The following is a 12,546-nucleotide window of genomic DNA, read 5'->3' as shown; positions in this document are numbered from 1 at the left end:
CTGTACTCTGTAACCCCTAACAGTGCTGCAGACAGCAGCAGACACTGAGATTCCCATTAATTTAAATGAGTAAATTCAAGTGACAGAAGTCCAGCCTCAGCAGTGTGGGGATTGGCACTGGCCTGTTTACCCCGCAGAAAGTAAACTCATCCACCCTGTCAGGAATATATCTGTCATGTGCTTTCTGCATTCCTTCCTTTGTACTTTTTGTTTTTTGCTCTCACCAGAATGGAATGGAAGTCAAATCAGGAAATCTTAGCCACCCCCGAGAATTTGTGTTTCTGGGCTTCTCAGGACTCTGGGAGCTGCAGAACACCCTCTTTGCCATCTTTTTAATACTCTATTTGATAACAATAACTGGGAACGCAACAGTGATTGTCTTGATCCATTTGGATTCCCGTCTCCATACCCCCATGTACTTCTTCTTGAGCACCTTCTCTTTGGTGGAGACCCTGGTCATCACAACGATCATCCCCCGGATGCTGGTTGATCTCCTGATTGAGAAGAAAACCATCTCCTTCACATGATGCCTCACCCAGTTCTACTTCTACTTCTCCTTAGGGCTGACAGATTTCCTTCTCCTGGCAGCCATGTCAATCGATCGGTATGTGGCTATATGTCACCCCCTGCATTATTCCACCATCATGAGCAGCCACCTCTGCAACTCACTGGTCCTTGGCTCCCTGGCCTCTGCCTTCCTCACCATGATTCCAACCACCATTTGGATGGCCAGGCTGTCATTCTGCAGAAGCAATGTCATAAACCACTTCTTCTGTGACAACGTGCCCCTCATCAAACTCTCCTGCTCAGACACCCGCCTCATCGAGCTCTGGGATTTTCTTCTTGCTCTCATCTTCATCCTGAGTTCCCTGTTGGTGACAGTTGTCTCATATGTTGCAATCATTTCCACTATCCTGAGGATCCCATCTGCCAGCAGTCAACAGAAGGCCTTCTCTACCTGTGCCTCACATTTCACAGTGGTGGTGATTGGCTATGGCAGCACCATCTTCATCTATGTGAGGCCTAGCAAAGGCAGCTCCATGGATATAAACAAAATGCTCTCTCTGCTGACATCTGTCTTGACCCCGCTCCTAAACCCCTTCATCTTCACTCTGAGGAATAAGAAGGTCAAGGAGGTTTTCAGAGACAGGCTGTGGAAGTTGAGAGGCTTCCCAGGAACGTGACTGAGATCCTGTGTGATGTTTCAGTAGACTAAACTAGAGAAGCATTGAGCATTTTGCTTTTTGTTATTTCTAATCTAGTTGTTATTTTATTTTATTTAATTTTTAATACTTATGCTTGCTATTGGAACTGTTCTGAGTCAGGCCTAGAGTGGCTTTCACCTCTGAATTCCTCCACCCTCCAGGGTAGCTGTTTCATGGGGCTTGTACACATGACAGCGACTTGATTTTAAGAATCTCTTAAACTTATGAAGTGCATCCTATGGGTCAGAATTAAGATTCTTGTAAGAATATGTAAGGTGAGTTTTCACATGTCACTAATCAAAAGCATGAGCCTTACAGGTAATAAAGTTTTTATGCAAAATTCCATAATTCCTCATTTAATGGCCTTTTATGTGGGTATATATTTGTTGTACTTTCTTCAGTTATTCTACACCCTATATTTGGCAAAAGAAGGTCGTATTAATTATTGCAGCATCTTCAAAAAAAAAAAAAAAGAAAGGAAAGACAGACAGACAAAAAGACAGACCACCATAAGGCTCAGCTTTCATTTCACCTGCTGGGTGCCTAAATTGCACTTAAATTTGTTTTAAGCATCTACAGGTGTGGACACATAACACAGGGTAGAATCCAGTTTCCCTTTGTGAGCCTAAATGTCAGTTTCCCGGTTGCATATGTCGTGGAAACACACGCAGCATACTTTTGGGTCAGGTCAGCAGAAGCTTTTATTCAAAAGAAACTACAGCTGTAGGGGGGATTCCAAAGTGACATGGATTTCCCAAGCACTTGGAAGGGGTCCCCCCCCAAGAGCAAAATCAGGAGGCTTATATACTTTTTAACAGTTGCTTACAACTCACGTGATCATATAGTGAAATTAGCATGAAAAGCGGCTATAATATTACTTCATTATTTCTTTGCTGTAATCAGGATGGGAACTAATGGGGGAGGCGAGGTTAGTTCACAAACCTCCTTCTTGCACCTGCAAATCAGAGTTGTACATACTTTTTGCTATCTTCAAGGCCGCGGTGAGCGAAGCAGTTGCAGAGGAGTTACAAAGAACAAACACTTTCTCTTATCTGTTCTACTATACAGAGCCAGCAATTCTCCACAAAGCGGTTATGTCATCTTATAACTAAAATAGTCAAAGTTTAAGGCATATATTTTTTCTGATTCCACACATATGTAACCTTTTGGCAATTAAACACACAGGTTTCAATACTATTACCTCTGTGGTGTAGATGCTTAAGCATACATGCATAGACTGTGCACATACGCAGATACGTCAACAGATACCTGAGTGTAGGTCCCAGAAAACAGGACAAAGAGGAGGAACATCCTCCACAGGTTACAGAGGACCCAGACCTCTCTCATTCATAGGGAGTTTGATCCAGCTTTTCTTTGGATTCCTAAGCATAGTGCTGTAACCACCATGATACAGGCTAGGCAGCAGTCAGTACCTTCACCAATGCTTATTCTGAAGCCGAGTCATTGCCCTGCCATTTAATAAAAAAGAACGGAGTACAGTGGGAAATCTTCCACTCCATTGGGAGCACGGGTCTAGGGCAGGGGTTGGCAATCTATGGCATGTGTGCCAAACATGGCATGTAACATGATTTTGATTGGCACACAGACTGCCTCCCATCCTGAGGGGTAGGAAAAGCTGTGTGCAGATTCCTAGATCCGGGAGCACACAGCTGGCCCCAACCCGGGAAGAGTCTTGCACTGCTGCCAACCCCAGCTTGGCACTGACCCCAGCCCAATAAGAGCCTGGTACTGCCGCTGGCCCCATCCCTGCGTGAGCCCCATCCCAGCAGCGGCCCCCAGGCACAGTCAGGCACTGCCACCAGTCCCAGCCCTGCTTGGGCCTCAGCCCCAGCCCCAGTCTGGCATCACTGCCAGCCCCAGCCCCATCCCAGTACCACTGATGGCCCCAGCTGCAATCGGGTGCTGCTGCCAGCCTCCGCCCTCAGTGGGCCCCAGTCCCAGCCCCCTCCTGGTGCTGCCGATGGCCTCAGCCCCAGCTGGGCACTGCTACCAGGCCCATCCCCATCCCGGCACCACCGCTGGCCCTAGCCCCAGCCAGGTGCCGCTGCCAGCCTCAGGCCTGCATCGGCCCTAGCCTCATCCTAGTGCTACCAACGGCTCCAGGCCCAGCCCCAGCCCCATCCCCAGTCCCAGCTGGGCATTGCCGTCAGCCTTAGCCCTGCTCAGGCCACAGCCCCATCCTGGTACCTCTGCTGGCCCTAGCTGCAGCCAGGCACTGCCACTGGCCCCAGCTGGGCACTACCAGCGGCCCCAGCGGGGCACTACCACCGGCCCCAGCCCCATCCCAGCACCGTTGCTGGCCCCAGCCCCATCCTGGCGCTGATGATGGCCTGAGCCCTGCATGGGCTCCGGTCAGCCCCAGCCTCAGCCCAGTGCCACTGCTGGCCTCAGCCCTGTGTGGACCCTGGCCCCAGCCCCATCCTGGTATTGCCACCGGCCCCAGCCCCATCCCAGCACCACTGACAGCCCCAGACCAGCGCTGACAATGGTCTCAGCCACAGCTGGGCACCACTGCTGGCCTCAGCCCTGCATGGGCCCCAACCCTGGCTCCAGCCCCAGCCTGGTGCTGCAATGCCAGCTGGGTGCTGCTGATGGTGCCAGCCCTGCTCGGGCCCCAGCCCCATCCTAGTGCCCCTGCCATCCCTAGGCCCAGCTGGGCACTGCCAGTGACCCCAGCCCGGATCCCACTGTCCTGCCACTACAAGGATTATTAAAACACAGAGAGATTCAAGGAAGAGGGCCAAGTCCCCTGCTACAAAAAAAGTCAAATACCACAGCAGTCCATACCATTCTGACCATGAGATAAAATTCCTTCCTGATCCCAGCCAGGTGCTGCCAACGGCCCCAGCCCAGGAAGAGTCCAGTGCTGCTGTCGGTTGCGATTTTTTCCCCCTAAAGTTGAAGGGTACATTTGACAAAATGTCAGCTCCTAAAAAAGCAAAGTTAGATGTCCGTTCATTTCAGCCTTCTTGGACAGATGAATTTGGATTTATTCAGAAGAAGGCCCATGCTGTTTGTGCTTTGTGTTGTGAAAGTGTTGTTTGTCGCACATCAAGTGTTCGACGGCATTTTCAAACGAAGCACGAGCAAACCTTTCTTGAAAAAGCAGACACAATTGAATTGATCAAAAAGGCAGTAGCAGAATACAAGAAGCAAATCAGTGTTTTTAAACACCTAAGTGTAAGTAAAAATCAAGCCACAGAAGGAAGTTGCAAAATTGCACAGTGCATCGCAAAAAAACAGAAAGCCATTTGCAGATGGGGAATATATAAAAGAAGCTTTCCTCAGCAGTTCGGAGGCTTTGTTCAATGATTTGGCAAAGACATGGTGCTTTTTAGAATAAAAGAACTGCCTGTCTCTGCCAGAACAGTTGAGAGATATGTAAATGAAATGACAGAAAACATTAGTGAAAAGCAGACAACTGCGTTATAAGACACAGCGGTGTTTAGCTTTGCACTTGATGAGACTGTGGATATAAATGACGTTCCACGTTTGGGAGTTGTTGCAAGATATTGTGCTTCTGATGAAATCCAAGAGGAACTTTGTTGCCTAAAACCCCTGCATTGCACAACAAAGCGGGAAGATATCGCAGAAACTTTTGTAAACCATTTTGAAGAATGAGTCATCGACATCAGAAAAATAATTTTGAGAGACAACAAATGGTGCTTCTGCCATGGTTGGAAAAGGAGAAGGGATTTGTAAAGTTACTTGAAGATGAAATCGGCCACCCGACAGTCAAATTTCACTGTATCATCCATCAAGAAAACCTGTGCGCTAAAGTTTCTAATTCAGAGTTTAGTAATGTGATGAATACAGTGGTGCGAATTGTGAATTTCCTTGTTGCTCGATCTGCTTCGACTCGCAGACAGTTTCAAGCACTGTTAGAAGAGATGGACAGTGCATATAACGACATCCCACTTCACAGCAACGTCCGGTGGCTAAGTTGTGGCAAGGTTTTGATGTACTTTGTAAACTGTTTTGATGCAATCGAGGCCTTTTTGTTGGAAAAAGAACAAAGCTACCCCGAACTGGATGATGAAAAATGGCTGTGTAAGCTCATGTTCCTAACTGACATCACCACTCACCTAAACGAATTCAACCTCTGTCTCCAGGGTGCAGGGCAAATGGTCCTGGATCTTTATTAAATCTGGAAAGCATTTGTTGCAAAACTAGCAGTTTTTTCTCTGGATATCTGAACTTTGACTTTCTGCTACTTCCAACATATAAAAGAGCTATCAACACGTTGCACTGTCAGTGTTGATGAGATTGGAATGTACGTGCAAGAACTGGAATCAGAATTTTCTGACAGACTGCAAGATTTCCAGTGATTTGGCCCAATGTTTTCTTTTATAATTAAACCAGAAAACTTCAAGGAAAGCAACTTGGATTTGTCTGTTTTTCAGTGGATGGGTATTGAGTCCTCTGTCCCTCTTGGAGCCAGTTAACTGATCTCTCAGAAACCTGCGTGCAGATTAAAGTATCCAAACACAAACCGGGCATTGGAAACGTCAGCAAGGAAAAGCAAGGGCAAGGATCACACTAAACTGGTAGGATCTGCATTTAAGTTTCATTTTAAATGAAGCTTCTTAAGCATTTTAAATACCTTATTTACTTTACATACAACAATAGTTTAATTATATAAAGAGAAAGAGACTTTATAACATTAATATGCAGTGCGTCCTGCCATATACCCCCCCCGACCCTTGTTTTGTTTTTCTGACATACTGGCACTCAGGCACCTTCCAAGGTAGACTTTGTGGTTTTTCCAGCACCCCAGCCAAAAAACGTTGCCTATCTTTGGTCTAGAGTAAAAGCTAAGACCAGTTCCCTTCTAGAGGGGGGATCCATTTTATAGAGCCAAATATCCTCTGACTTGTTTGCTTCCTCCTGGTCCCATACATCTGCTTTGCATGGCTTCCCAAGGAGCCAGCTTAAAAAAATCATTACAAAAAGCCACTAGCAAGCCTGAGTTGTGGTGTGAACAGTACAACACTGTGCTGGGAATTTGGCGAGATGTAGGTTCAAGTTCCCTCTAGGCAAACAGTTGGCCTTCTTGCTCTGTGGGAAAGTGCTTTCAACCACTCAACTCTTGGGGCTAAGGCATAAGATGGCCCCTTCCCTCTTAAGTATCTACCACCCATCATTTGTGTTCTTGTGTTTCTTTTGATTCAACTGCAAGTTTGTGACTTATGCATGTACAATGGATATGTGCACATAGCCATGCACCTGCCCAACCAGTACATATCCTATTACACATGGTCAGTCTGCGTGTGAACACTTACACATCCACAGTGCAGGAGTAGTAAAATTGTACTGTAATGAGGCCAGAGTAGAATCAGGGACCCAGCTGGCTCCAATCAGAAGATCAGGGGAAATCATCCGTCCCCTGAGGCAGCAGGTAAACAGGCACCACCACCAGCAAGCCCAGATCAATGCCCAGGTCCCAGCTGGTCCAAATGAGGTAATCAAGGTAGTCAGTCCCTTGAGAGCACAGGCAACAGGTCACATCCACTCCAGCCAAAAAGCCAGGCCCCGCCCACAGTACCCTTGTCCAAGCAAAGATTAAGGTGTGTGCTCCTGACCTCCGTGTGTTGTAAATTCAAGGGAAGATTTTAAGAGGAATGGAATATAGGTTATTCTTTGTCGTTATGGGGACAGGACAAGGAGCAATGGTCTCAAATTCCAGCACAGAAAACTGAGAGTGGACATTAGGAAGAATTTGCTCACTATGAGGTGCTAAAGCATTGAGACAGGCTACGCTAAGAGGCTGTGGCATCTTTATCCTTGGAAATCTTTAAGAGCATGTTAACAAATATCTGAGGGTTCCGATTTGATTCAGGAGATTAAAGGGTCCTCTGATTTGATTCGGATTTGGAGATTCGGCCACCGAATCGAGCCGAATCTCTGGTGAATTGAATCAGGGACTGAAGCTTTGTATAGCCTTACTGCTCAACCCCTGTGTGAGGATGTAAGCATTATATAATAAATAAATTTGTTTTTGAAATGGGGTGCCACCAAATTCAGAAAAGCTATGGAGAGGTGCCTTAAGAATAAAAAGGTTGAGAACCATTGCCTTAAACATCCCTTTGGATCACCCAGAACAGAAAATAAAGTTAAAGGGGAGTGATTTGATAGCAAGAAAAAAGTATATAAGGGACCAAGTTTGTAACTTACTGCTAGCAGAAGAGTGCTGGTCTCTCACCTCCCCAAATATTTGTGTTGGAAAAAGAAGTGGTGCATATATCATTTTACATGGAAAGATTATTTAGGTAAGCCATAAGTTTTTAAGTTCACCTCCTAAAGAGAGTCTGCTTCTACTCCCTTACATCAGGGTGCACATTAATTATTCAAACATGAGGATTACACACTTCTAATGGTAATTATGATCAAATATCAAACACTATGGCAAGAATTTGAACAAAAAGGCAATAAAAAGGAGATAAAAAGGGGGATGAGGATGCAGAAAGAGAGTAAGGATGAAGGAAAGAGGCATGAAAGCTGTTAAAATTATAGCAGTTATAAACTCCTGCAAGACTGTTTCAGACTGGACATAAGGAAGAATTTCTTTACTGTCTGAGCCCCCAAGGTCTGGAATGGCCTGCTGCCAGAGGTGGTTCAAGCACCTACTTTGAACACCTTCAAGAGAAACCTGGATGTTTTTCTTGCTGGGATCCTATGACCCCAGCTGACTTCCTGCCCCTGGGGCAGGGGCTGGCCTCGATGATCTTCCGAGGTCCCTTCCAGCCCTAATGTCTATGAAATCTATTAAATCTATAAGATCATTGTTATTACCATACCAGGGAGCTGGTAAGTGGAGCCATACCAAAGTGGGCAGTGCTCTTAACTTCAAATGATTTCAGTGGAAATTTGAGGAGTTATTGCTAAATAAGATGTGAAACATTTCCTCTATTGTACTTGGGTCAAAAACGTGCCACATCCTGAGCATCCAGGGCACACACAGGGGAAGTGGGCCTTGAGAGGGTCTGTATGCATGGAACCTACATCATGACATAGTCTGTTCTGGAGCGGCTGGTGCTATGAACACCTTGCCTCTTCCCAGCAGTCAAATCATGACTTGGCAAGCATGATGTCCAGGTGTCCTGGGAAGCATGGTCTTAACTCCTACTGGGGCTCCCCTCCTCTGGCATTTCCCTTGCCCAGTATTGCCATGATAATTCTGCTGTCCATTTGACTTCTTGAATCAGAGCAAGAGGTGGGGAAGGGCTGGGTTTCTGTCTTACTAAGAAAAGCCTTCCATTATATATCTTTTCAACAACAGGGTTTCTAAGGTATCTGTCAAAAGGATACTGGTCAGCTTGTAGCTCTACAGTACTGCTATTATTCTGCCTCTGGCTAGAACTTACTGCTGGGAGATAATAGCTGATGACCTCCAAATCAGAGCCATCCCTTGGAGCAGAAGAGCTTCAAGCTGCTAGGCTTGCCAACTGTCTGTAAATTTAGTCAATAAAAATCGAGGCTAAAAATGCCTGTTGGTAAAATCTGTAAACAAACAAACAACAACAAAATTTGAGCTATCAATAAAAACACTAAATAATCAGAGCTTGGTTGAAGCACTGTGGTCAGAAAGAAACTAGAAGCAAGCTGATGGATAGACAGAGCACTGTAGTTCCACCTGGTGTCTGAATGTGAGTGCTGCATCCTGTAAGGAGCCTTCTCTTACAGCTTCATAGACCCCTTCCCTTCAGCCTTGTGCTGCTGCTGCTGAGTCCCGTCTGCTGCTTGTAAAACTGTTGCATCACAGGGAAGCTTCTTTGGGGCTCTGTGCTAAGATGGGGGGAGTGGGGCCAGTAGTGGTAGGGCTATGGGGTAGGCTAAAGGGATAGCATGGTGCAGGGTGCAGTTAGGGACATCAGCAAGTGAGGGTGAGTAGGGGACCCCTGCGGGGGATATGGCTGCAGTCAAGTAAGGTTACCAACCCAAGATTTTTTTTTTTTAATGAAACATGTTATTGACAACTAAACTTTCTAACTTTGGTTGATGTTAAGCCCCTAAATTTGAACCCAGTCCTTTGAACTGGGGCCTGGCAGCAGGGCAGAACCTGGCAGAAGCTTTACTTTTACATTATGTAAAACATATATTGTTATATACCCCATCTTAGCACAGACCCCCAAAGAAGTATGTCAGCCAATTCTTTGTCCTCAGTGCCTCTAGTCTATGAGTTCCTAACTAATAGTAACAGTTCTTGGTTCTAGTCCCTATTGATCCAACTCCTACTCTGTCTTTAGTTGCCTTAAGTGCCATTTATCCACTTAAAGCAACAGCATGGATGTGGCAACTACAACTGATTGGAAATTTTCCACAGAACAAAGTTTCACTGAAAACTCCAGTTTGCTGAGCCTGAAATATTTCATTCAGAGCATCTCAGGTTCCACGGATTTCTACTGAGCAATCTGTGATCACAGGAAATAAATTAGAGCAAAAAAATATAGCAAAAAAGTTTCATGAAAAGTTTTCATAGCTTAAAAACAAGACTTTTGCTCCCTCCACTTGCCCCAGTGACAAAGGCAGCAGCTGCAGTAGAGTGTCTGCATTAACCTTCTGGCTACCAGCTGCGCTGATACCTTCCCCTGCAGCTGCAGTACCTCTCAAACAGCATGAGGCTGATGCAGGAACTGGGGTTGATGAGGGGACCAGATAAATGAACCACCAGCTGTCCCTCTGGCAGGGCAGGACCTGACCCCCAAGTGTTGCCAGTTCCAGTCACCAATGCAAGTCCAGCCCTGGACTTGGCAGCCCAGTAGGGCAAGTTTCCCTTAGAGCCCCTTCTTTGACCTCCTTGACATTGGTACCTGGGGTCACGCAGTGCTAGTTACACTAATGCCTTTTACATAAATTAAATACACATGAAAAGGAGGGAAATAGTAAGACCATTTTAAACAGCCAACAGTCAAAGAATCTCTGGTTTAACAAGTGCTGTAATTATCTCCTTTTTTAATACAAAAGCTTTAAACGGGAAATGTGCTTTTTGACTATCTGCAATGGTATCAAAAATCATTGCTGGGCAAAAGATTTACATCTTGCTGGAACTTCTTAATACAAAACAAGACAAATGTCAATAAAGTGGAAGAGAGGAGAAAATGTCAAAGACTGGAAATACAGATTCAACATCCAAGAGCCCAGATTAATGAAAACTATTTTAATTTCATCTCAGAGGTGAACAAGAACATTTTCTCCATATTTCAGGCTGCTCAGTCTTGCTTTCAACCTTGCTTGCCAGGCACAGTGAAATTAATGATGGTTTGCGATTACACAGAAAAATTTTAGTCAAGGTCCAAACACTTCATGATGACATATACACATCACTTGTTCTATTTTACAGATGCACAGAAAAAAAAACTAATTCAAAATCCCCCTGTGAGTCAGTGGGAGAGGTGGAAATAGAACCAGCATCTCTGGAATCCCTGTTTTTTTCCCTTAGCTAAAGAAATGTGGGTTCATAGCTTCAGTAGCCTTAAAAGTGGGAGCACAAGGTGTGAAATGACCACGGGATGGCAGCAGAGGGTAAGAAAAAAGGAGAAAGGTGGCATTTGTCTCTAGGATCTGCTAAGGCCCAGCATGCTTAAACTGATGCTTTTTACCATGTGGAAAGTGGAGTGTTGGAGGACAATGCACAAGGATTTGTTCTGACAAGCCAGTTGCTTCCTTTCCCATAGGTATTTGGAGCATGTTACTAGTGGTTGGAGTCATTCCTGAATCTGGGCAGCTGGATGTGTTTTGTGAAGGCTGAGCAGTAAGATACTCATGACCGGCTGGGGTGTGCAAAGCAGAACTCTGAAGAGGAAAGCTGAGGACTCACAAGGACCTGGCTCTAGCCATGTGTGTCTGCAGGGCTTGCTTTGCTACAGCAAAAAGCAAAGGGCGTGGATGCACAACATTCAGAACAGTTTAAATTTGATTTAAACCTGAAGGGGGCAGATATACAAGCCTGTTAAACCAGTTTAACGATGCATCTGGAACAGTTCAGAAGTGTCCTGGGAAAATCGCATGTTATTTTGAATTGGGCCACTGTGAACCAGCTCAGTGTTACGTGTGGATGCCAAATGCTCCATGACACCAGAGCATTCGGTTGGTCCTGCAGCCATGCCACACTGAACTGCTCCCCTCTTCCCATGCACAACTGCTTCAACTGGCTGCTCTGGTACTGCCCAGAACTCTACTGTTACCTTTTTTACTTTCCTTTGCCTGATATTTTTTTTTTAAATCAAGGAGCTTCCTTGCACTGTTTGTTCAATAAAAGTTATCTTTCTGACAAACAGCCGTGTCCTCACTCCCTGTTCATCATGTGCACCCCTCTGCCCTAGCCCCTGGGAACCAAAGAACCTGGGTCCAAGCAATTCCCCACCACTTCCTACCGAAATCAAGAAAGCACTCTGAAGACTCTAGTCATTTGCAATTTGCAGGCTATTGAAGTTTATTGAACTCATGTTTAGGAGAGAAGGGAAAGCAGAAAAGTAAAAATGTCAGGTCATCCACCCACTGGGACACCAAAGCATGGGGGCAAGTATTAACCTCCCATTCACCTACTGCAAAGCAGGCTGGTCTGGATGCTCACTCCAAAACTGCTGGTGTCAGAGCCTCAGTGCGTCCTACAATTGTGATCTGGTTCCCAGTCAGTGACATTCTGGAGTAGTTCAATTGTTACATGTGTCTGCACCTAGAGGCTCTCCCCAGGCATGGATACACTTAACACTTAGAATGGTTTAAATGGGGTTTAGGCAGTGTCTGAGCTATGCAGTAGTGCAAGACACCTGCAGTCACACTCAAAAGGTTGGAGCATCCTACTCAGGATCAGGTAACCAGTTCCCTTCACTTCAATCCTCTGAGTTAGTGCAGAGTGGCACAGCCCAGTTTCCCTGGGGAACAGCCTGAGGAATCTGGGACTTGGGGGGCTATGGGAACAGAGACCTAAATAGAGACGTGATGAGCAAAGTCTTGGGGATGGAAGGGAAACATTGAATGAACAATGCCCCCCCCCCAAACAGTGCAGGAATGTGAATGTAGGAATGTGGGTGCAGAAGGAGTGGGGAGGGAGTTCCAGGCATCTTCCGGGATTGGGACCCCTGTGAGATAATGCAGGGAGCGCATTATCGAAGTTCCAATTAGTGCACCACAACACTCCAGTATGTGTGCAAAGATATATATAAGAAATTGCTGGGGTGCAGATCTGGGCCCATATTATAAGCACTCTGAGAATTTCAGTGCCTTGCTTGTAGGGGTGATTGTTTGAGTAAAGTTTAAAAAAAAAGTGGATTTACACCCGGAATAAAGTTTACTTGATGACATAGAAATAGGAAAATAA

The 12,546-nt window shown here is 45.7% G+C and overlaps 1 protein-coding gene across 1 annotated transcript; it reads left to right on the top strand.

Moving 5' to 3' along the window:
- The first annotated feature begins 233 nt into the window (after positions 1-233).
- Positions 234-1,184, top strand: LOC102374501 (olfactory receptor 6V1-like). Its single transcript, XM_014523497.1, is given in 1 exon segment — positions 234-1,184. A coding segment is annotated over 1 exon segment (951 nt).
- Positions 1,185-12,546: the final 11,362 nt, after the last annotated feature.

The sequence above is a fragment of the Alligator sinensis genome, unplaced genomic scaffold (genome assembly GCF_000455745.1).
Source record: "Alligator sinensis unplaced genomic scaffold, ASM45574v1 scaffold653_1, whole genome shotgun sequence".
NCBI classification, from domain to species: domain Eukaryota; kingdom Metazoa; phylum Chordata; order Crocodylia; family Alligatoridae; genus Alligator; species Alligator sinensis.
The sequence above is the reverse complement of the archived record's forward strand: the minus strand, read 5'-3'. Positions and strand labels throughout refer to the sequence as shown.